General features: G+C 48.6%; 4 protein-coding genes across 4 annotated transcripts; 2 read left to right on the plus strand and 2 right to left on the minus strand.

The window, feature by feature from the left end:
* Nucleotides 1-4269: 4269 nt before the first annotated feature.
* ETH_00009620 (RNA helicase, putative) lies at nucleotides 4270-7972 on the plus strand (the record flags this gene model as incomplete). The annotated part of the gene is made up of 7 exons (XM_013373625.1): nucleotides 4270-5376; nucleotides 5534-5980; nucleotides 6134-6195; nucleotides 6636-6805; nucleotides 6917-7137; nucleotides 7465-7727; nucleotides 7846-7972. The coding sequence occupies 7 exons, from the start codon at nucleotides 4270-4272 to the stop codon at nucleotides 7970-7972; spliced, it is 2397 nt and encodes a 798-aa protein (XP_013229079.1).
* A 1996-nt stretch (nucleotides 7973-9968) lies between these two features.
* ETH_00009625 (protein phosphatase methylesterase 1, putative) lies at nucleotides 9969-12706 on the minus strand (the record flags this gene model as incomplete). Its single annotated transcript, XM_013373626.1, has 10 exons — nucleotides 9969-10070; nucleotides 10306-10353; nucleotides 10470-10579; nucleotides 10684-10727; nucleotides 10854-11079; nucleotides 11254-11339; nucleotides 11439-11719; nucleotides 11828-11920; nucleotides 12141-12216; nucleotides 12312-12706. The coding sequence occupies 10 exons, from the start codon at nucleotides 12704-12706 to the stop codon at nucleotides 9969-9971; spliced, it is 1461 nt and encodes a 486-aa protein (XP_013229080.1).
* Nucleotides 12707-15419: 2713 nt separating this feature from the next.
* ETH_00009630 (uncharacterized protein) lies at nucleotides 15420-18824 on the minus strand (the record flags this gene model as incomplete). The annotated part of the gene is made up of 7 exons (XM_013373627.1): nucleotides 15420-15559; nucleotides 15761-15962; nucleotides 16135-16277; nucleotides 16582-16789; nucleotides 16930-17133; nucleotides 17308-17399; nucleotides 17537-18824. The coding sequence occupies 7 exons, from the start codon at nucleotides 18822-18824 to the stop codon at nucleotides 15420-15422; spliced, it is 2277 nt and encodes a 758-aa protein (XP_013229081.1).
* Nucleotides 18825-22239: 3415 nt separating this feature from the next.
* Nucleotides 22240-22992, plus strand: ETH_00009635 (Copper-transporting ATPase, related; the record flags this gene model as incomplete). The annotated part of the gene is made up of 1 exon (XM_013373628.1): nucleotides 22240-22992. The coding sequence occupies one exon, from the start codon at nucleotides 22240-22242 to the stop codon at nucleotides 22990-22992; it is 753 nt and encodes a 250-aa protein (XP_013229082.1).
* Between the last annotated feature and the right edge of the window lie 1534 nt (nucleotides 22993-24526).

The raw sequence follows: 24526 nt of genomic DNA on the forward strand, positions 1-24526 counted from the left end.
ATTATGGCCTTGAAGTATCTGGTATGCACTACTCGTTAAAGATGAAAATGGGCTGTTTCTCCATGGAAGACGGGCGTTCGAATGCTCCTATCGTAGCATTGTAGGCACGGCGTTACACAAGAGAGTCGTCAACTATGACACCATGGGAAACCACATAGCGGTTTATTAGAGCTTGAAAGTGGATCAATTCTGCGAACTACTTTTGATCCAGCAACCTCTATGAAGATCTGGCCCTTGGGAAGATGCCCCATTTACTAGCGCCTCATAACACGTATCTGCGGAGTGGCAAAGATTCAAGAGCTTGCTCAAGTGCCTCTCAGAAAAAATGTAGAACTTCTACCAGGTATTTAAGCATTATAAATAGAGTATGGTGTGCGCCTTTCTCTGCAGGGAGGGTGATGATTTCTGAGAGGTAAAGCGCCATAACAAACAATTCGACGATTTCCCGCCGCTCCAGTTGCATCGCGGGAATGTGGCCTGCTGCTCTGTTTCCTTTATTTTGGCGGGAATGTGCAGCAAACGAGCCTAGCAATGCTCTACTACATCTCGGCCTCTGAGGTGGTTGAAGGGCTGTACAAGACAAATGCCCGAATATTTTTCGTCCACATCCCTTCACCGAGCTTTTGCAACTCTGTGGTTATGGAAGCTCTCAACAAAGAGGCTTATAGAGCGGAAACATACTTCTGGAGAACTTTTGTTGAGCTCGTGATAAAGACCGGCCTGCAAAATAGCCAACTACGTGTATGGCGTTGTAAAAGAATATGAAGTGACAGAAAAGCGCGCATTATAAATGATTAATGATACCTCAACTTCGAGCTTAGGTGATAGCCGTGATCAACAAAAATCTTAGACGAAAGAGCTGCAAGCAAGTGCGCACATTTTACATTTGTCCACTGCCAACATGGGCAAATTGGTCTTCGACTTCCTGGCGGTAAGGACGGTGAAATCCGGCCCAAAATGATGTTGAGTCAGTGACTTGGCCTCATACAGTCCGTAGGGAGTGCACAGGGATGGGCCGAAAGAAAGGAACTTCATGAGAATAACACAACGAGATGGGCCCAGCTCAGCAGCCACGGAGACGTCTGCAGATACACATTTATGGCCTTGTGTGCTAAATGAGGAAAAGACGAAGCATTTGAACAAGCAATTTTCTCAACAATAAGGGCGAACTAAAGGCAAGAAGTCTATGCAGCGCCTTGAGCACGGTAGCAACTCTGACTAGAGTTCCAGAGGCAGCCAAGGAGGCAGCCCAGCACATCGCCACGGGACCGACTTATAAGGCATGACTGGTGACAATTATGGAAAGTTTAGATCTGAAAAGAACTAAACTTCTCATAAGGTACGACGAAGGCAAACGGTCCACAACTGCCTGTGGAGTAGTCGCCAAACAGCTGAACTGCAGGTAACTGTCGACAGATGCAAGCAGCCACCAAACTGAAGGTGTATTCGAGTTTGCGGAGAAAACGGTTGGACCTTAAGCTTCTCTAAACTGTACGAAACAAAGTGAAGGGTTCCCACGTACCCGTCTTGTCGTAGCAAAAAGCCAGTCCCATGGTTTTCGGTGTCGAGAAAGTGCCAGCCATGGGCCTTTCAAGGAGAAATCCCAGAGAGCCAGAGCGCTATTGGGGTCATACCTGAGGCGGCAAATGCATTCGTGTAGCCTTCCAGAGGCATTGGCATCACGGCAACTAAGCCCACGCTTTTGTGGACCAGGATATTGTTAACTGGAAATCGAACTGGAGACGATGAAATGCACGAAGATTATTGCGTGTCATTACTGAATTAAGGCGAGGCACCGGTGGTGCAGCAGGAACAATGCTCCAACAGGAGACTGCTAAGGAATTTGTTTGGCAGGGCATCTCCACAGTGACAGAACAACTACGTGGCAAATCACTTAGTCAAACCGTAGCTATGTCATAGTTGCTAGTGAGGTTTCGTACTATCGATCAGCCAAGCCAGGAGTTGTTGGAGTCACGCAGCATAGCAACCCTACTTTATAGTCACCGCTCCTCCGAAAGCATCTTATGCGGCGGGTGAGCATTGTATACACTTGCACCGAAAGTACATGACTCTTTGAGCGGCAGAGGCCTGGGGCAAGGTCTTTGCTTACTCCTCATGAGATCTACCTTGGGAAGCCACTTACCATATAATGTGACTTATTGTACAGTGGAGGAGCCAACGCCCACTCTACTAAGATCCTCTCCGTCACCAAGGTCAAACTGAATGAAACTCACTTCCTCTGTCTGTTTTAATTTTTTCCCACGAAGAAGTACGCGCTGACTCACTACGTGGTTGCGCCTAAAGACATGAAAATTGTAAGCTTCAGTAGGTGCTAGTAACCGACATATGCGCAAACTTTACCACGGATGTTGCTTCAGCAGGATGACGTCCAGTGAGCACTCGCTTAGTACAGTTTTAGAAACTGACCCTCCTATGCAAATGAATTGATCGTTTGAAGACTGATAATCTGTGGAGTCGACACAATCGAGTCTCATACCTGAAAAATCTTTTTGAAATTACTCCCCGCACGTAGTTTTTCCACAGAATTAACAATGAGTTGCTTGTGTGGGCACCGTGAGGGGCTAGACCAAAAGCAGCATATTGCCCTGGAGCACCTACGCCTTAGCACTCCCACATCTTCAATAGTGTGTTTAAGCCCCTGAGAAAAATCGTCTAAAACACGCTACCTTGCAAACACCTAGTGCCTCGCTCACTCCGGAAAACGAGCCAATCAGGTGCATACTTTGTCTTTATTACACTAGATTGATGTTGGGAAAGGAGACAAACGCCCTTTGGAGTTGCTGTGAATATAATTCAACTTTCGTGATTGTTATTTGATGTGCACAATTAATCGGCTTAAAGCTTGTTTCTGGTGGTTTAAGGCGACGCGTAGAGCAACACTGCTGGTATTGAGTGCCTCGCAAAGCCTTTGAATATAGCACAATATCACAACCATTTCTTCTACATGGAAAGAAAGGGCGCTTCTGAAATTTTTACGCATCAGGGACAACAGCACGTCAGCTGCGTGGAAGAAGCTGCCGAGGCACCTTGCTTGGAATCGACGCGATGATCAGTTCTCGGATTACGACTACTTGTAGGCAGGCTCTAAAGTAAACAATGACTTAATAATGCTACACTGTTGTAGGAAAATTGTCTTTACAGCTGTGAAATCCCCGTGGTATCGTCAAAACCCCGGGAGTTCTGCGGCGAGTCTCGTTCTCTGCTTCTTTTGTTTTCCCGCCTCTAGACACATAGCTGGGTTACCTGTCCATTTCTCTTTAGACCGAATCAACTGCTTTTTTTAAAGGATTTATGGCGTCGAGATCGACCTTTGTTTGGGAGCATGCAAGTTACCCTGAACCTCTCACTGAGCCGCGCATCTCACACCCTAGGACCGACAACCGGCCTGCAATCTATGCAAATTCGCTATATTTTGGGCTATGATAGGCCTACAGGTATCATTTCCTGCTAATAGAACATGGCTACCATAAAGTAGCCGTTATAATTTGGAGCAAATCTCCACGAATTGTTACTATACACCACTGGGCGCAACAAAAAGGCTACGCGGACAATTTAGGTATGACACCAGCAGAAATTATTGCAAGGAATAGTTTTGTCCTGCCATTCAATGGGCATCAATATTCTAACAATATATAGTAATTTATAGCACGTGAGACCGTAATCTTGGGCAGAGCAAAGTCGGCAGAGCACTCATGGGGCTCAATGTCTCGAACCTAACGCGGAACAACAGCTGCAGCAGTATTAAATGTTCTTTCATTGTTGATTAATGGCCATATACCTGATGTCGCTTTTCGGATTGATAAGTATGACATATTACGTCCGCAGTTCTCTGGGACGCTGCCATCAAAAGGGCGGGGCTTCCTTCGAGACTTCTGTTAAACCGACCAAGAAAATTAGCATTCATTCTGCTTCAATCTATCCATTGGGTGAAATCATGGCATTCATTAAGCGTGTTTCATGATCTTAGAAGTGGTGCCTCCATTTCCTCCAACATATGCCTGGCCACCCATAAAATTGTTTACGTAGATTCATGGACGATCCACGCAGACTGACCCGTCAACTTGTTCGTGATGGTGACGATTGAAATTACCATAATCTCGAATTGAAACTAACTGACGCTCTTGTCGGCGAATTTTCCGCGTCGAAGAGGAACTCCACGGGGGTGGTGTAGAAAACTCACTTTGGGAGTAGCGTCCAACTGAGAACTGTAATGTAGAGAAACATTGCAGAAATGGTATATTTGAAGTAATGCAGAGGCCGCTTCAGATTCTTGGAAACCTCTCTGGTGAGCTTCGCCTCCCTAGTTGGGGGAGGTCATGCACTCGGCAAGCACTCCCAAGTCGACTTGCGATCGGTGCAACGGTAGGAAACTTCTCTTGCGCGCACCGGCATCGCCGCATCTTCAAAAGCTGCAAAGGCTTTTGTTGCCATGCTGTATCGGTCTCCTCAGCGTCACATTTTGGTGACGCACAGAGACAGCCAGAGGCCCGGGCGATTACTGGGCTGTCAGCTGCCAAAATTTCTGCCCTCCCCATATCGCCGGAGTTGCAAGAAGGACTGCAGCGCTTAGGAATTAGGAAGCTAGCAGATGTCCAGCGGCATTGCCTTCTGCGCGCACTGGCAGGCACAAGCCTAATTGTTGCCGCACGACCAGGTGCAGGGAAAACGCTTGCGTATCTAATCCCCATTCTGCAGAGATTCATGGCTGAGGAGATGAGGGATACGCTGAATACTTCGGCTGAAGCGCATTCGTTTCCTTTTGCCTTGATCCTAGTCCCTTCACGGGAACTGGCTAGGCAGGTAACGAGCGTCGCGATGGCCCTGCTGCCGCAAGCACCGGTAATCCTCTTAGATCCTACATCTCCCATGCGCCAACATAAAGAGCTGCTGCAGCACATTCCCGCTAAAATTGTCGTATCCACGCCAGATAGAGTGTGTGCCCTGACAGGATTTAGGCGCCCACGGGGCATGGGGACAACTCGGTCAGGACCACTTGAGCCTAATCCGCTTAGCTTAAACAATCTGCGTGTGTTAGTCGTTGATGAAGCAGACGCACTGTTGCGTCGTGACTACCACTCGAAAATACAATTTCTTTACCGGGCTGCTCTCGGCTGGAGAGATGGCAAAGGTGATAAACATTTGTCTGGCGAGGGCCTGCAATGCTTCAGTAGCTCTCTCCAGCTACTTTGCTTTAGTGCTGTCCTAACGCAAAGTATGCTCTCCATCTTCGAAACAGAGTTCCCACAGGTTGAGGTATTAAACCTCCTTAGTGCATCCAAGCATGGGACAGGCGGAGAACTGGTCACTGAGGAAAATTCCACAAGGGGTAAAAGTGGAGACAAATCAGAGAAGGGCGCCTTAGGTAAGCTTTCAGCCTATAAGGTCTCATTACACATCTTCCTTCGTTGATGCGATTAAGTTGTAGCTGTCTGCTCATTGTTGTGTCATTCAACCAGGGAGTGCAATATTAGGGGCCGGCGTAACGCACCACATATGCTTCATTCCTTCACAGAGTCTAGATGATGCCTTGAGAGACGACGGAAGCTATGTTGAAGGCACGGCAGTTGGAACGACGCCAGCGCCACAGAAAACTGGCGAACAACGAAGGAACCAAACGATTGAAGAAGAACACATGGAAAAGGAACGGAAAATGCTGGCTTTGGCGGAGACCTTGAGGGCCTACATACCACGTGTGACTGTTGGAGAAAGGCAACCAAACACGAGCAATAGGGGATCAGCTGAAGCTTCAGCAAAGAAGAGCTGCACTGTAGATGACGAGGAAAAGGAACCGCTACCGACAAAGAATCTAGCAAGTGACTCTTTGGAAGCTCTCGAGGCAGCAGGTGCTTCAGCGGGCTATCAGCAGCCTCCAGGCGAACCAGCATCATCAACAGGGATGAAGCTCTCTACAGACGACATGCCACCGCAGTGCATTGTCTTCGCCGATTCTCAAGAAGAGGTTAGCGTTTTTTCAGCTCGTGGGCATTTTACAAATTCAGCGAGCTCTTTTGTTAGTGCAGCTCCTCAGTGCAAAACTGGGTGTGCATTGCTTGTTCCTAGGTGTGTTACATCAAAAGTCACCCATTACTGGATTCGTGGCGTATTTCTTCAGTGCATTCAAATATGGATACGCAAGATCGCCAGCGTGCCATGCAGAATTTTATACAGGGAGATGTGAGTTTCCCATAAGCGACGTCGGCACAGCTTTGCTAATTCCGAAGCCCATAATAAGCCACAGTCTGGCAAGTGGTTCATACAATGGTGGTGGAATGTCATTGTGCACTCGAGATAAATACTCACGTTGCATGAAACCCTGCAGGCGTCAGTACTCGTCAGCACTGACGTAGCAGCCAGGGGCCTTGATATACCCTCTGTCGTCCTTGTGGTCCACATGCACCCGCCAAGTACTGCTGAGACTTATACACATCGGTGGGAAAGCAGGGAAAAGTGCCTTCTCTTCAGGCACACAGCTACGCTGCACGATCTTGCTGCTTGAATTTAATTACGGATGTTAGAAGTAATGCACCTACGTTTTACGCCAGTTAACTTTTATTGCTGTTGAACCTGTTAAGTCCCTGCCAAACATCGCTTCTCGTATTCTTTGTGTGCTCCAGAGCTGGCCGTGCAGGCCGGGGCCGGACTGCTGGGACATCAGTTGTATTGTGCAGCAGCGCAGAGCTGCGTAAACTTCGGGGCATCGAGCAGCTAAGCCACGTCTGCTTCGAGCGCCGGCCACTGCCAGCGGTTGGTGACTGTCAGGAGCTTACACTAAGACAACTAGCAGGTAGGACAGTTGCCTCGACGGCAAGCAACACCTTGCAGTGTGAAGTTTCAGACCTGTGCTCCACTTTAGATTCACTGCATAAGCCTAAACATATGCTTGTTTGCCTTGTAGCGGACATGTTAAACGTCCCCTACTCGCAGTATGCACCACTGATAGACTTGGCACAGCGACTTCATGACAAGGCCGGGGACCAAGCCTTTGCAACCGTCTTGCTCAAGCTTGGAGGGGCCAACATGTACAGTGCGCTACAGCTCTCGAGCACCAGCGACCGATCAGCCCTCTCTGGAAAGCGTGGGTTTGTCCCGCTTCTGCTGTATGACCCCTCCCACGTGGTGAGCCCCACATTCAAATGGTGGTTCAGTGTTTCCTGTTTCGTTTCTTTAAAAGTTCGTTCTATTTCATTTTTGCCATCTTGATGCTTCACTGTGTGGGAATTCATTAGCGCCTCCAGGGTTCATTGGCTGCTCGTCGCCTACTTCTGGGCTTGTTACCAACAGGCGCAAATCCAGAGGTCAGTACACGACGCAGAAGTTGCATGTCACTTTCTCGCTTATGACTGGTGAGCGTACTGTAAGATGGAGCGAATTATACTGCCATTCCCTCTAGGTCGTGAGAATTACCTTTGCGCATTGTTCTTGTCAGTCTGTGAATTGATGCAGGTGGTAGGAAGGGTCGTTAAAAGCGTTAACGGCTTTGTGGCTGACGTCTCCACAACATATGCAGATTACGTCGTAGAAGCTGCAGCATCTGAGGATGCTCATTCAAAGGACTTTTCAAACGGAGAACTGGATTCGCATCTCAATGAGCAGCGTGTTAAAGAGGCCTGGGTTCCAGTATTTCACTTGGAACAACTTCCGCGTCTTCTTGGGGTTGGGATCGGGAGGCGTAGACACGGACGCCGGCTGCCGTGGACACGAATGAAGTGAGAATCGTTGACAATCACACTGAGGAGGAGGAACATATGAGCAATTAGACAGTGCATTCTGCCTTTTAGTAGCTTATCGCGTTTGCGTTGGGCCGCATTGCTACTGGCTTCTCAGGCTGTCCGTAGTACGTTCGAAGAAAGTGGCGCGCCGCCAAGCTTTGGATAGAGAGCGAGTCTCGAGAAGCAACTCTTTGCAGCTCGAGGCCATCAGGAACATGAGCCTTGGCAGTGCAAATCGTTGATGAGTGAGTGGCTATCCGGATGTTACTCTCGGAGTCAACGGTATTTACTTTTTCTTCAACATGGTTTCACGGCACGACGGTTGAACATGAAATGCCCAGGGTCTGGCAGTGCACTGCTGGATCGAGCTGTGCGAATTGAACAGCTCTCCATCAGGTATCTCACCGTACAGCACACTGAATCCGGTGTCCCCCTGTACGTTCGACACACAAGAGGCGACGAACCCGCGTATCCACTGATTAAACGGTTAGTTTATCCCAGGGACTCCTGAAGTATCTGGAACGATTGGGGATCATCATGCTCATACTAGTAAAGTCCTCCTCTAACGACAGGGCGCATACCTAGTGACGTTGCCTATAATAAGACAGTGGTTATTGCTTTCTAGATTATGCAATGCGTAAACTTTCGCAACTGTTGCCAAAAACCTGAACCTATATAAGCGCCACTTCTAGATGCAGGAGCAATGAGGGCTGCTTCTGTTGGTGCTTCGCCTTGCACAGATTTATGCGGTGAAACAAGCCCGGTCGCACGGTAGCCCGGTCGCACCAATAGGTCTGCGCATTACGGAAAGAACTATATCTGCAGATCTTGTTCCGTCAGTTTATTAGAAAGGGGCACTCGGCTAGCATGGCCAGCCCGTTGATGAGCAGCTTAGCTCTAAATCAGAGATGCCGCTTTGTTGGCTTGCTGGCCCAACCGAGAGCAAAGTGTAACGTGCACATGGACGCATCTGCCAGTACGACACTTCCGCACGAAGCACCATCGCTGCCAACAGTAGTATCTCACCGAACGTTCACAGGTCCCCGCTGGCACAGAGCAATCCCAACTCCTTCCACGGCAATATAAAGAAGCCTCTCTAAGGCACAAACGTCCCTGGTTCCTGCGAGTACCCTCAGTGGAAAATGCGCTTGTCCCCCAGGGTGCGAAGCTGCTGCTTTTGCTGACGGACTGTTGTAACGTGTTGAACAATCCTCTGGGCCACCTTTATTCGTTCTGTTAGATCCAGAGTTACCCAGGTGACCATTTGGCAAGCTTGCCTGTAAGCGTCTCTCTCAGTGGCATGCCTGAGAATTTACGGCATGGATGCAGCCTAGATACCCATCCTGAAGGCGTCGAGCAGAGGAAGGCGTCAACTGTCATGCAAGATGTGCTAACTCACCCTAGTTGCTAGTAAAAACTATGACCGACGCGCGTTGGGTAGTGCTCTTTACCGATAACCACACTGCAATATTCTCTATTTGAACCACATAACACTGCGAGTTAAAAACAGGAATTTGTGTCTTTCCAACACGCACTGTTTCCTGCGAACGCTGGCGCAGTATCCACGGAGAGCTTGACTTAGCATACAGGCAGCAAACTTCTATCGCTACTACAAGTCAGGAAAAAGAACCTGGAAATGTAAAAATTTTCCACAAATCGAGTTCTCCTCAGTCCCCAAGTACATGTGACCTCACCCATCGGCTCTCTGTCAAGTTACTATCTGCTATCTAGACGTCGATACCGTGAATGTCAGCGATTCAGTCAAAAACATGGCGGATGAACACGTAACCTAAAAGGGTTACAAGTAGCGGCTGTCGGTCACATTCTCGCTTCCTACAGCGCATCTTGCAAACGCGTGAGGAAGCCTGTTAGCAAATCTTTCTTACGAGGCATCGTCTTCCTGCACAGCCACTTGTTGCCGTACCAAATGTGGTTTCTCAAGCTACTTGAACTTCCTGGCTGCTACATTCACCGACTGTGCCGCCTCAACAGTGCAACGTGGAAATACAACGCGTCCGGGCATTTGCTCTTCCAAGTAGAGCAGTTGCTCAAGAAAGTGGTAATCTGCTTGAAAGGCGCTCGTCACAGTACTGCAGTGAAGGCACCATTCACACCACTTCTACTGAAAACCACTCTTTGCATCTGCTGAGCACTCGGTAGGCGCTGCTGTGGAGACGGCGCTACGGTGGCGATAAGTGATACAGACATGATGGCGCCTCCAGCCAGTACCGACAGCCTTTATCCACGTATCAATCCTGCGCGCTGGCTCGGAGGAAGGTGAAGCCGATAACGAGTAATAAATGTCTGGACGACGCGGCAGAGTTCAGCCGGCTGATCCTCCTGAAAAAAGCGACGCAGCCGAACAGGCATGATTCGAAACATTAGCTTCAATTCGCCACAGCAAATGCAGTGCCAAGTAAGGTCGAAAATGCTGCCAACCACAGACCTAAACAGAGGGGCTTCGCAGAAAATAACGAGGACTTGAGCCAAGTGTATGGTACGGTAGGACGTAGAATTTCTATCGCTAAGACCCCCACTACAGAGGCACGGCCTTGAAATATTTGACTACTCTCACTTCGATTACATGACCTGAGCCGCTGACGATCTGCACTTGAAATTTCCCCTGCACAGATGAGTCGCCAAACGCAATGGCGATGCAGGTCTTAATTCTCCACAGAAGACGTATAGACTGGGCAAGTGCATACTGACGACTAAATAATTCGTGTAAAAATTACTCACCTGCATGTGGGCTATCATCAACTCCTTATCCAAACGGTCACTGCTTGAGCATATTAAAATCTTGACGCAGCGGCTCGACAGAAAGGCATGTGACATCCCGCGGAACCAACCTGAACAACACAACAGGAAATCGGCGGAAGTGTCATTGCTGGTATACAGTAAGGCATAGCGAACACGTTGTCTGCAGGAGCAGGGCGTAGAGGGCAGCACGAACCTTCCCAATATGGCTCTGTGGCCATTACGTCAACTCGCCATGTCCTGAACAATTCCAGCAAAGACAATAGTTCAGCGCCTTTCCTTCACGTCAAACAAGCAACACTGAGAATAGCGCTCGAGCTAAAGACCAAAGGCGTTGAAGACAAGGCCATGCTTTATGACGCTCACCAAACTTCTTCGTCCGGGGGTCCCTTATCTGCACCCTTATGACTGGCAGGCAGTGCACCTCGTGTAGTCTTCACGAGCTGCGAGGGTATTGAGATCGCTGCACTGCTCCTGTTACACAAGAGCCCAGCAAAAATGCTCCAATTCACAGCCTCTTTACAGCTCGTGAAAAGACTAGGGAAGCGACTGACGAAGGCCGCCATCTGTGGCAAAGCCGCCAATGCAGTTCCTGTAAACGTAAACAGAGAGTGTCAAACTATCCTTTAAAGCGACGTAGAACACAGGGTCATCAAGCACTGGCTGATAATTCATGTGGCTTGGCGGCCTGACGTACACAGTGGCGCAATAACCGGACGCTCAGCGCTACAAGGCGAGCACATTTCAGCCAGGTAGAAGCGCGTACCTTCTACAACATCTAAAACCATCAAACCGTCTAGGTGTGGGACTCGGCCCGACGCGGCCATTCTCGTGGCAATGGCTCCACCCATGCTGTACATGGAAAGAGCAGAAACAACATCGTCACAGTTACGTAAAGAACTCACTCCATGGCCACTTGAAGTTGCTTTAGCGGCTGCGAGCTGTGCGAACCTGTGGCCCACAAGGATTACAGACGGCAAAGAATCCGGGTCTCGATGGACATTTGGTTCTGCTCGAGCAGTGCCATCCTGCACTGGTCCTTTCTGCATGTCGGTCCTCTGTGGCAATTCCTCCCGAATCAAACGATTGAAAAGAAAATTTACGATTGCAATGCCATCTTCCGTTAGGATCTCTGCTGACAAATTCTTCTCATCAGCGCACACGGTCGCGCCGTGTCCTCTTGCATCATACGCGAATACACGGAGCGGGAGCGAACCATCGCGAAGCAGACGCTGAATCCAGCAGCAGAGCGTCGCAGCGGAAGCAAACCCCAATCGCACTCATGAATTTCAAAGGTGTCTTTTCAGAGGGAAAGTGCACCGAGACATTGATTCGCCTACCGTGAAGCACGCCCAGCTCAAAGACGTATGACCTGCTCCGTGAAGAAGGAAAAGAAGAGGTCCAGACGAGCCACTAGAATAGACACGAAATGTCTGCGTTGACGCACATGCCGCAACGGGCAACGGGCTCACCCTCAGATAAATGTGACAGTCGCAGGTTCCTAAAAGGACTAGCTGTTGTTTCTACAGGCATCGAACGCCAGCCTTCCAAAGGTTCTAAGACTTGCAGTCAAGCCGAAGCGTATTTCAAGTTCATGCTACCTACGCAACTCATGTGAAGGGAGCACATTAGTGTGCTAAGAAGCTGTCTTACGTCGCTGCTCTCCAAAGGTCTGATATCTTCGCACTTCTCAAAAAATTCGTCCCACGTTGGCAACGGCCCACAAGACCTGAAATCAAGGCAGCCGGACACGTCTAGTAAGCATAAAAAGCAATTAGTTGCACCAATTTTGTTTTCATCAAAACACTGGTAGCAAAAACCCACGCATTGCAGCTTGAGCGCCTGCTGCTGCTGCCACTGTGTGGCGTCTGTGCGTCGCGGTGTCGACCCGTGCGCTGTCGAGCGGACGACGCTGAACGGGGCTGTCGTGAATGCGGCCTATGTTCAGTAGCTGCCTCGGTTTCAAAATCCAAGTTGGCGTGGCTTGCCGACCCTTCAGGTGCATGCTCTGGTTCAGCTTGTTGCCGTTCCTCCTTGACTGGCCTCATAGAACAACCTGCCGACTTCCGGCGAGACTGGTGAGGGCTTTCTGATGGGCTACCAACTCGGTCAGGAAAGTTGCTGCTTCGGCCTCGCGTTATCGGAGGAAGCTCTTTAATATCTGGAGGCATTCGGGCTGGCTGCCTCGATGAGATGGAAAATAACTCGGAAGCGTCCATCGTAAAGGAGTGGGCCGCTGTCCCCCCAACAACACGCTGCGTTTAAGTACCCCCCAGCGCTAAAAAAATCGTTTTCCAATAAAGGAGTCTACAGTCGGTTTGACGCGTTACTGAAGAAGCAGTAAATCGCAGGGACGTTTGCGAGAGGCACCTTGTTCCCCACAGCAAGTGGAGCTAAAAAAATATGTTTATACATCAAGGCAGACCTCTATGAACCCTCGACACACACTGCCTGGAAGGCGAGTATCGTAAAGCAACGAGCAGTTGTGCCCCGTGGCCCAGGCGGATCGTGCGGGAATCACGACTCTGCGTCCTGATTGAGTGATGCCCTCCAGATGATATGCAGATCTCAATCACAATGTATGGTGAGTATATAGGTATAAATATAAGCTCCGGCTAGACGAGAACAGTAGAGAAAGCCACAGAGTGCGTGACACGCAGTAAAGTAATCCACTGGCCCAGTCGACAATGGTTGGATCATCCAAGAGTTAATCCACACAAAAATCCCTCGTATGAGGGAATTTTCAGTTAAAATTAGTATTGAAGGGGGGAAAAGGTAAACTACACTCAGTGAGCTAAGGCACAGCACAGCAACTACATGCAGCCTCGGGCAGCCAAGGACATGCATGCAGTGCAGCTCCCAGATCTCTGTGATTATTGCAGCGTTCCTTTTGCCAATTTGTCCGCTATTTGACAAGCACACAATCGACATTGGAAGGACTAAGAAAAGCAACCCACTGCGTCTGGTCATTACTTCGTTGGTCTGTCAGCACTATATTGCCTGGTGCAAGGGAGTCCGTGTAGCGGGCCGCTCCGCTTTATTCGCCCATTTACTGTTCCTGAGAGCACGTGGAAATATTTGCTCTTAAAGCATGTGTTGAAGTAGGGCACGAAAGCAACATGCAGAAACAAATGTATGAATGACTTAGTTTGATTCAGTGTTGTTAAGTGGTACTGTTCGTAAGGCTCGGATTTCTTTCATTAAGTTGTGTCGTCTCAAGAGACTGGACTAGAGTGCACCAGAATACCATATGATGTGAGCAAACACTTGCCCAGCTTCCCAGCAGAAGAAAAGCAGGAACGACCAGTCATTTGAGTAGGGGTGGATCCTGGCAGATGCGGAGCATGGCTGTTCACTCAGTGGATGGGGCGACGTGTTGCGCGTCATTAGAAGTACAGATCTACTACTTCCAACACATGGAGCAAATTTCCATGTGCTCTGAGCAACACTAAATGAGCGAATAAAACGGAATGCCCCGCTACACGGATTGTGTTGCTCCACTCAATGCAGTGCAGACGGGCAAGCAGAAGTTTCCTGCTTTAGTTTTGAGCTCGTTAACAGGTCTTACACCAGATTTAGGTTGCGCATTGGAATAGCAATGCGAAGGCACTAGTTCTTGGCATCGTGAAGTTACCCGTAGAGTCCTGGTGTAGCTGTACGTACAGCGCTCAGTGCGCTTCTGCACGCTAAGGTTTTGACAGTGTTACACCTGGCAGTAGCCGGGAATGCACTCGAAGACTAAGGCATCCATGCTCTGTCAAGCGTGCCACGGTTCTTGGTAGCAGAGGTAGGGGTAACAGCTCTAGTTGCGAAGTGCAGGAGAGGGATTCGTGCTTTTTGCTGCAGCCCGTAGGATCAGTGCCATCCTAGTAAGCTCTTTAATGCACTCTGTGCACCAGTATACCGTATATTTTGGGCACTCTTTGGGTTTCACATGATGCGCAGGGGACGGTATATCTGCAACTGCGACTCGTGGCAGAGCGAACTGAGGGGGGTTCGCTGCACCAGAGTCGATCACCCTTCTGAATGCAGCTTGTATGCATATGATGCTAAAAGAACCAACTATCAGGCGAAGAGATTACGGAAGCATTAGCTGACACTTACGCACTGTAAATACTAACGCACTGTAAATATGTCGAGACGTGACGGTCTCCGTAGGCTGCAGCTTTCTCACCGCGTGGTAAGTGGTGTCATTTTTCTAAGGCTGCTACAAGCGCTAGCGCTTCCTTGTTAACTCTGCACGGAGAGGCTCATGAGCCAGGGTCTTAATGCCCTCTTCTTTGCCCCTAGCTTCAGAACACAGCATATCTGGATGTACTGGATGTGTACGGCAGCGCAGCTGGGCAACTCATAGTTCTGTTGCAGGTCATAGCCAAAATACTTTCGATTAGCCTGCACAAACTTAAGTACTGTTAGTATGTGCGTCATATTCATGAGCCGCTTCACGAGAAGGATGACAAGTCCCTCCACATGCAACTCGTACAATAATTCAAAGAATATTGACACATATCAGCTTCTCCAAATACGTGTTCGTAAGAAAAAAACAGGTAGAGCGACTTGTTTAAAAGGAATATTCATGTAGCTCTCCAAACCGATCCAAGAAGAGGCCGGGCTCTTCCATCTTTTCTACTGACTTTTCCTTATAAGTTTGTGTGGGTTCTTGCACATACAGATCAGCTCTTCTTACACACACTGAATCCAGCGCCTAACTGAAGGAGGAGAGTCAGAGATGCTTACTTTATCGCTGGCAGCCAAAAGCAACGAACAAATGGGTGCAGTTTCCCCACGTATAATCCAGGCCAATTTGCAAGTGAATACATAAAAAAGGGGCCATTATTGTCAAATGCATTAAAACAGGAAGCATCTTAAATAACCAACACTTTGGGCACAAGAACAAAGGCTTCCCACGTGCAACTTCATTAGCCCTCCAAGCTACGGGCCCTCCTCAGTTGCCTTCAAATCTTCCTTTGAAGCACTCTCCGGGCTATGCGGCACTGCTTCCGGATCTTCCGAGGCTGCTGGAGGGACTTCATGAACAGTGTCCGGATTGTCCGGACCAACGGCGCCATCAACTGCACAGAAACGCACCACAACAGATCGAATTGCAATATTAAACCTGTTCAGCTGCATAAACAGCCAATGTAACCAAGCCATACTTGGCACCTTCCACTGCACACCGCACGGTGAATATGCATGACTTTGAACTGCCCTGTGAAGCGTGCGCCTCTAGCACATCACAACGATTTGGAAGGGTGTGTGGCGTTGTTTTTTACCCTCTGCTTCTCTTGTTTCTTCTGGATTGGCCACGACGGGGGCCTCAACATCTGGATCCGCTTTTTCTACTGAGTGGTCTTCTGCGGAAGCACGCTGTGTGGATCCGTACTTATCATTATCACGTAACTCAACAATAAGGATAAGAAGCACCGTTACCAGCAGCATCATCGCAATGGCTAGTACAAAGTATAGCGCAGTCACCTGAACAAAGCATGATACTCATTCCCAAGAACAAGCTGACACCAGCGTCTAGGGAGAAGCACGGTTGCGAGGTGACGCCCACGCCACAGTTACAATGGATGCAGCTCTCTTCTCATGTGCATAGCCAAATGAGCACAATGAGTGAAAAGCAGGAAAGAGAAGTCAAACTTACTGTACTCAGGCTATCTATAGCATTGTAACACAAGTGATTAGTCAGTCGGATCATCCGGTCCCTTGTGAATTTGCAGTTGCTGCCCTGTTTAAGCTTGAGCACTTCGTTTTGTACGGTGGTAATGCTTTCGTCCGCCACAGCGCCTGTTTTTAACATCACACTCCAAGAAAAAGTGCTACACTAGTACCAAGGCCATCTTAAATCAATGGCATTTACTCTCTGAACATGAAACAATAGGTTGCCGAGAGAAAGGGAGGGAGAGAAAAAACTCACATGCTGCTTCCTTGCTGGTTTCAATCTTGACTCTCAGGCGCTTCACTAGAATCGGAAGGCAAAACAATCAGCCAGCAATAAAGTTCGTCTGAAAAATGTACTCTCTCCTCCCCTTAATTTCAATTTAGGCCTATAGTTCTGCTCTTAAGATCCTAAAGAGTCCTGAAAGCTCACCTGAGTCAGCAGCAGCGGTAACTGATCGGTCAAGAGCATTTTGCGGGACAGTGGATTCACCCGAACCTCCCATAAGCTCTTTAACTGAGCAGGGTCTCCCAACAGATCCACTTGAGCTAGAGTAGCACTGGGCGGGGGAAGTTAGCAGGGAAATTCTTTTTTTCAGTATCGGCACGCCTGCTTTTACCTTGTCGCATTCCACTTGACCCTGGCCGGAAAACACAAGGCTAAAAGGAGGGCCTATTCACCGGAAGCCGTCAGGAATAGCTCAATTGTGAGAAAACAGGCAAAAGGGCAAATGCATGAAGCCTCAGCGTCCCCGGAAGAGACTGTATAGAAATGGCTCACCTTAGCTGTGTTGCACTCTGTAGCCCAGTGGTTAAGTTGTTCCTCAGTGGGCGCCTCGCTCGTGATAATCAAGCTCCCCGGGTTTGATGCGTTGCTGATGCTGATTCTCCAAGGCCTGATTGCGCTTCTAGCACTTTCCATACCATATATTTTGGTCTTTGAGTTGGATATTGTCACTGTGGAATCTAGATCTTGGATACCGCTCTGCAGAAGCAAAAACGTTCGGTTCAAAAGTACGCAAAGGCGATCTTCGCTCGCTTCCTGCTGCCGCTTTTTTCGTTTCTATTAAATAAGCCAAACTGTGAAACAGCTAAGGCCACTGAAGGTGCCGCAACCTCACTCTTTTTTACCTTGGATTTTTATGTATAGATATCTTACCTGGATAATTTCTTTGAAAGTTTGGACTTGAGTCTCCTTCGACAATACTGCCCAACTCTGGTGCCTTGCATCCTCATCAAGATTTTGAAAATCTGATAAACACCACGACAGGAGCGCAACAAGAGGATATAATGAAAAAAAGGACCTGTTTTCTTCGAACATCATACGGCTGCTCTGCAAAGCCACGAAGTATTGATCTTTTGGTTATCGCTTGGAAAAGCCTCTATACCGAGAAAATTGAAGTCCCTGTCTTCCGGCTCCGGAATCGCATCGCATATTTCCTTCCTTTTAGATTCCAATGTTTCCACAAGTTTGTCTATTTGGTTCGAACCGTCCTCGTTCTGGAGGAGCTCTCCACTACCAGTTGCCGATAGGCATATTTTGGCCACTTCGAAAATTTCACTGTCCTCACCATGCAGTTTAGCAAGAATGTGCGAGCTATTTACATCCATGAAGCGTACTGTAGCGTAATCGCACACCGGAATCCCAACTTTGTGCAAAACTGACGCCACCGCAACGACTATACAGGTCAGCGCGGCCAGAAGTGTCAGTACAACACTCATGAAGACTAAACCCCTTCTAAGGCACTTATTTGGCCTGTAGAGCGTCCAAACGAGGAAAATCACAGCCAGAATTGCCAGCCCGCCGGAAACCACGCTTATGCTCAGGAACACTGCGTCCAAAACGTGTATGCCATATTCAGCCCAGTGTGATGCATCTCCAACGGAATTCGTCATGTCCGACATCATCTCTATCACCTTTTCTCCTTCAGCTAAGCCGCTGCGATCCACTGAAGGGAGCGATATGCTTTCAAAAGCGTCAGATATATCAGTCGCAATGTCTACATTTTGTAGTTGTGTCTTAATGTTTGCTAGGAGTGGAGTAATAGTTGCAGATTTCTCATCAACAAAAATGTTCCTGTGAGAGGCCTTGTCAACAAGCTTCTTAGTTTCCTCAATATTTTTCAGCGAGGCGTCTGCTGCATTTCCAAACTGTGCCCTGTCAGCAGTTATATCTACAGTTGCAAGAATTTTCCGCTTTACGTAGCTAACAAAATTGTCTGGATTATCCCCATCGGCAGCGTCCAACAGCCTTTCCGTTCCATCCATAATATTCTTTATTCCCCCGAATGTCTGTCTGCTTTGTCGCTCTGTGTCAGTGCCCTCGATGCGAGTCCCGTAAAGCAGCTCATCCACAGACCGGCCTCCAGCACAAACAACGGCTGTGGTTTCGTCCAGGACTTTCTTGTCGACTCGATATCCTGCAATTGCCATCCCAACAGCAATAAGTGCAAAGCATGTGCCAAATATGATGTACCACATAGTTCGACTCCGCGTCTTGTGTGATCTTCGGCGAACGCAGCAGCAGCAACGCCGACAGCAAGAACAGCATGCCAATGGTCCCAAACAGAACAGCAAAAACAGCAAGATCAGCACGCCAAAGACAATATAAATTGCTGCAGCGACGGGGAAGTTATCGCGAACAATGGACATGTCGAATTGACCGTCTTCAACCATTGCCGAAAAGCTTTCCAGTGCCTTCGCACGTCCAGGCGCAAGGCTTTTCGTCTTCATTTCTTCCCAGATTTCCTCAGTCGAACGACCATTGTCTAAAAACTGAGCGTCGCGCGGTCAACAGAGCAAAGGTAGCACGGCGTGCAGCGCAAGTGCTCTAGGCAATCTTCTTGCGTGCCAGTTTATCATCCTTAACAAAATTTCATCGAATGCAAACCATGTATAGGGTACGGCATGGGAAATCCTTATTGACAGTGCAAGAACTTGTGAACAAAGGATGGTGAGACTGCTCGTCTTCAACTGCCGCTATACGTATGAAACGGGAAGGGGCAAGATAAAAGCAAAAAATGTGATTGTTGACGCGATGGTGCACGGAGAACGGCTTACCTCTCCTGTGTAGGGGTTCACAATCCCATCGATGCCACGCGAGTAGCAGATTTCGTCTACTTGCAGTGTAGATGTCTTATTTTGTTCCCCATCATAGGAATGCAGCACCATATGGCCACTTCCTGCTTGATAAACACTTGAGAGCCTCCTACCTGGGCTAGCTCCGTAAAAAGCTGCATCTAAAGCATAGCTGTGTCCAGCAGCATTTATTCCCCAGTGGGAACTATGCTCACCAATTAGTGGAATCCCAGCATTAAAGTAGATACTCCCAAGCTGACGTGGTTTCTCCATTCTACTGGCCAAAGTAGAGTGATCAGGAGGAGCAGCGGCGGCCAGTGACAATTGGATGGACAACACGAAGCTAGAGCAAGTGAGAAGGAAATGCACGATCACCGGTAGGCTCGGATGCTTACAGGGCATATTTTGGTATGCAGAGGGAAACCTGGATTACCATATCCTTTCACCGTGGGCGATGAAAACACTGTAGAAATCTCCACAGCAAAATGCCACGCCTGTCAGACAGTTAGACCCCACTTTAAAATGTTCCTGTTGGGGCCATCAGGCGGGATCACCAGAGTGCCAACTGCTAGCCTACGCGGAAAGGATCCAGACAAGCGTAGATCACTGATTGCCTGGCCGTAACAGGTAACCATTGAGATCTGCTCTCACGGCTACTCAGCAGAGAGCAGGAAGATCACCTTCGGATACGTTGAATGCTTTTACCCTTAAAAGCTATTTAAAAAAATTGGACAAAGCTATCCCTGCACTTCTCTTCGCAGTCGATAATGCTCTCTAGGCGACCGGCAGATCCTGTACATCTCGGCCATGTGCTTTCAGGATAAAAAAGAGCGTCCAATTGAACCTTTCGTAGTCCCAAAGCAACAATAAAGCACATTAACACGGGTGCCGCAATGATTCAGTTTGCTTATTGACTGGCCCTATGGACAGGCAGGACTAACCGCCAGTCAGAGACCGCCTGGACCGCCTCAGCTGGTAAGCCCCGAGCAACATACAGGGTGCCAAGTCACCATATTTCTAACCTGCTTTGATACTAGAGAGTTTAAACTCAAAAGCACAATGACTGCGTATTTGACTGGGGAAGCGCTTTCTTCAAAAGGTGCTCTTTCATGAGCACATTGATAACCGGCCCATATACTTTTGCGTGACTCCAGTTACTCCTGGCGAAAGTTGCACCATAGCACTGAACGCCAAGCCACTAGGTTTGTTCTAGAGTAAATACACATAAACTCACTTGACGCCTGTTGGAACAGTCTTGTTCCCAGAAAGCAAGCCCTTTCTGTCCGGGCTGGGAAAGCAAATGGATTCAAAGCTCACAACAGCTGCAACTCAGTGCATTGATTGCCAAACTGTGAAGCGTTTTGTAAGCATTTTCCATTATTTTCATGCTCAAAGCGTCGGATGGAGAATTGTAGCAAATACGAGCTATAGGAAGCCCAATGAGCGAAATGGTAATTCTTGCCCCTCACCTTCTAGGAGACCAACGCAACAAAGGCAAGGTGTGAACGACACACGAGTATAAACATATGAAAAGCAATTGTTCTATAAAAAGCTGAGTGTATCTGCCAACGACAACGCGTTTTCCTTCCCTTATGGTGGAACAGATGAGTCTAAGCACATGACGAGCGCGCTCTACGGCTCAAAAGCTGAGTGTATCTACCAAAGAAAGCGCGCTTTCCTCCTCCCCAGTTGCTGGAACTTTGATCGGTTTGAAGTCTGCACACAACAGCCAGGATAACTCATTGTTCTAAGAAATAGACCATACGGGGGGCGTGGTCATCACTGTGGAAATATACGGCTGTATCCAGTGTTAAGCACTCATAAATGCATCATACGATTAGTGGGACGGTTTGCACAGCATGGCGGCAACGCTGAATAGACATACCATGTTCGTAGCCTAAGAGTCCCCAGTGTTCCGTTCCTGGGTCTTCACAGTGGAGCCACAGGTCTGGATAGAGCTCAGAACCACAGGAAAATGTAGTAATAGACTTATGTTGATAACAGATGAAGCTGACCTAGCACATTACAGAGCACTGCCGAGTGAGATGCTGCTAGCGTCTATAGACAAACGCTCACTCCTGTAGTATAATGTTGAGCTTCAACTATGTTTCTGCATAGATCTTTCCGAAAGAGTGCTGCTTGTGGATGTGAAGCGTCTGTAAGTGGCAGCTAGATTGTAGACTATTTTATCGACTATCAAAGCAACCCAACCATTTTGTGAGCTCCTGCTAAGTGCAGCTGCGATCCAGCTCAGCAGATGCACTCAGCTGGCCATACTTGCCCATGGCTATCTCGTTGAACAGGCTTAAATACAACAGTGTGACTAGTGAAATTAACAGGGCATCCTCATAACGCAACATATGGATTCCGACCGTCTGCCCTACAAGCTGCCCACAGTACAAGACAGTCATTACGGAAACACTGGGTTGTTGCCAGCTCGTGTCGCGAATATCAAACTAATAATAAAGAATGGGAGAGTTTTTCATTTAAACTGCCCACAGAAATTAAGGAGCTTTAGTGCGCTAGACGCGGTAGGCTGTGGGTGGTGGTCAACCACGCAGGATAGCCTGGATACATCAATACAGCCTCACCAGCATCATCAAACAAGATCTTTGCCCATCGGTATGCTTTTGAAAAGGAACTTGAGATATAATCCTAGAAAATCTGAGGATAAATTGGCGCAGCTCGTCGCTCGTGCTCGTCCGCTCTGGTATTGGCCAGGGTCACCCATTACTGGTTCGGTCACCTGCAAAACCTATCCCTGTCTAACCAATCCTGATGCCAATACATATCATTTAATTTGCGTTAAAAAATAAATTCGAAACAACATGTTCCTGCGAGCCGGTTATCTGGAGTCGATTCGCTCCTTTCTGTGCTGTTTGTTCTGCTAACTCTGGCTGTTCCCTGCCGCTGCCTATTGTCCTTCGTTGCTTGCAGACCTGTAGAGCGAGCTGCAACACTACCAGCATTATTTTAAACCAAACGCAATTTTTGCCTTTTGGTAAATGCAAAGATGTCGCCCGTGTCGGTGTGTGAGCTACTGGTCGGCGGCATGACGTGTACCGCTTGCACAGGAGCAGTTCATGGCGCGCTAACAAAAAAGCCCGGTGTCCTGCGGGCAAATGTGGACATATTAAGAGAAACAGCAAGGGTTGCGTACCACAGCGACATCATAGCCCCAGAGGAACTCTGTGGGGTCATCCAGAGCCTGGGCTTCGAGGCTGAAATCCTTCAAATATTTGCGCCAAGCGACCCATCCAGCGATGACAGCAGAACAACAGCGGACTGGACAGATCCGTCAATTGGGGTCCAGAAAAGTGAGCTGGGAGGCCCCCTGCCTCCACAGCAAGCTATTTCAGCAGACCCTGAGGATAGGCAGACTGCTGCGTTACCACTGGCGTTCCAAAAGACAACGGCTGGCAACTATGACTATTCGGATCTTGTAAACAAGTCCAAGGCAACCATTCGCCTCGCTATACATGAAAGTGAAGGATTGTCGGCCGAGTCTGCCTGCAGTTCTTTGGAGAGCATCAACGGAGTGTTAAGTTGCGCTGTGACCCCCATAAATGGCTTCAATGTGAATGGTGCAAAGCAGCTGATAGTAACCTACAAGCCCAACGTAGTGGGAGTTCGTGATCTTTTCATCAAGTTGATGCGTCGAGGCTTTAATCCTTCTTTGCTGGCCGAGGACCCCCTCGAAACGCAGGCAAGGATCGTTCACAATCTATGCCGCCTTGTCTTCAGCATGATATGGGGCCCTCAGTAAAGGGTACTTGACACATGCAATTTGAAATAGTGTTGTGAGACTTCTGATTCAGAAAGATGCCGTGCTGGAAAACCAGAAGACTCTCCTTAGCTCTCTTTTACTGTCGTTGTTCCCTGCTCTCGCTGTGGTCTGCTTGTCCATCATGGCCAGAACCCACAGTCTGCCAGCGCCTCTATCGTAAGAGCCACCACAGCCATTACACATACTAGTGACTAGTGACAGGCTAATCCAAAGCGAGATAAAAGCAAAATGTTTTGAGAGCTGACCAGCACTGCCAGAAGTAGGACGTTGCACTGAAGAAAAAAGCTTCTAGGTCTTCAGTTCTTCATTAATACTGACTCGAAGCCGATTGGCCAGCTCCACGCAACATTTTTGTGCCACCTTCTGCTGTTTAAAGGAGCGAATTTGTTCCCGGAATACGTGTCTCGACATTCTTGCTGCTGCTGCTCTGTACGCCGGTCCAATTTTATGGTGGCCGTACCTTCCATCTATCAGCCTTGAAGGTAAGGACACACATGTCCTACAACAGCGGCTTTAGCCAAACTCACAAAGTTGGCATGAACTTTCTGCAATAATTCTTTTTGCAACAAAGTAGGGCTCTGAATCCGCTGTAGGCATAGGGCTCTCAATGTGACCCATACCTTCATAGAGAAAGCAACATGTAGCAACCTCTGTGCGAAGGGTATTTGGCTTTTGGGAGTGCGAATTCACGCCCTTCGATATTCTGTTTAGGGTCAAGCTTTGCAGGCGTCGATGATGCGAGTCCGCATTTTTGTTGCAGGGTTTACGCCATGGACATTTCAGCATGGATCTCCTTGTATCTCTTGGAAGCAACATGGCATATTTTTATTCCGTCCTTTCATGCATACAGTTAGCAGCAACAATCGTAGGATGTCAGCAGCTTCTGCCAGCAGGGGATGTTGCTGCTGCAGCAAACCACGTACCCAACAGCAGTGCAGACTTCGCAAAAAGCCCCTTCTATGAGATCTTAGAGGAGGCCGAGCCCCAGGTCTTCTTGGACACATGCGCAATGCTTGTGTGCGTCGTTCTATTCGGAAAGGTCAGAAAAAGCACTCGGGTGTGATTTCGTAAGGTTCTTTTGGACTGCAGATTTCATGTCGAAGAGCTTCGTAGCGCCGGAAAGCAATGAATGCTACGCAAAACGGCCAACCTATGAAGTTGCCGTTTGTCAAAGTCGTCGAACGATGGCGCTGCAGTCAGGGGAAAGAAAAAAGCTTTTTTAATGTGCAGTGGCTGTTTTGCGGCAGGTGCTGCAGCTCAGAGCCAAGGCGCGGATACTGAAACAGTTGCACAGGTGGGTTCAGCCGTCCTATCCATAGGCTGCAGGGCTCGCACTCTCCGGGGAAAGGCAGTCTCGCCAAGTAGGACCCGCTTCTTGTGCTACTTATCGTGCGTCTGATTGTGCAGCCTCCACAGCCTGAAAACTCCGAGTGTGCACCTGGTGCTTCGGTCAAAAGACAGTGCAGTTGCCAGCTATTTATTGAAAGTGGATCAGTGGGCTTCATGCATAGAA

This window comes from Eimeria tenella, genomic scaffold, assembly GCF_000499545.2.
Source record: "Eimeria tenella Houghton genomic scaffold, Eth_scaff16, whole genome shotgun sequence".
Classification (NCBI taxonomy): Eukaryota; Apicomplexa; class Conoidasida; order Eucoccidiorida; family Eimeriidae; genus Eimeria; species Eimeria tenella.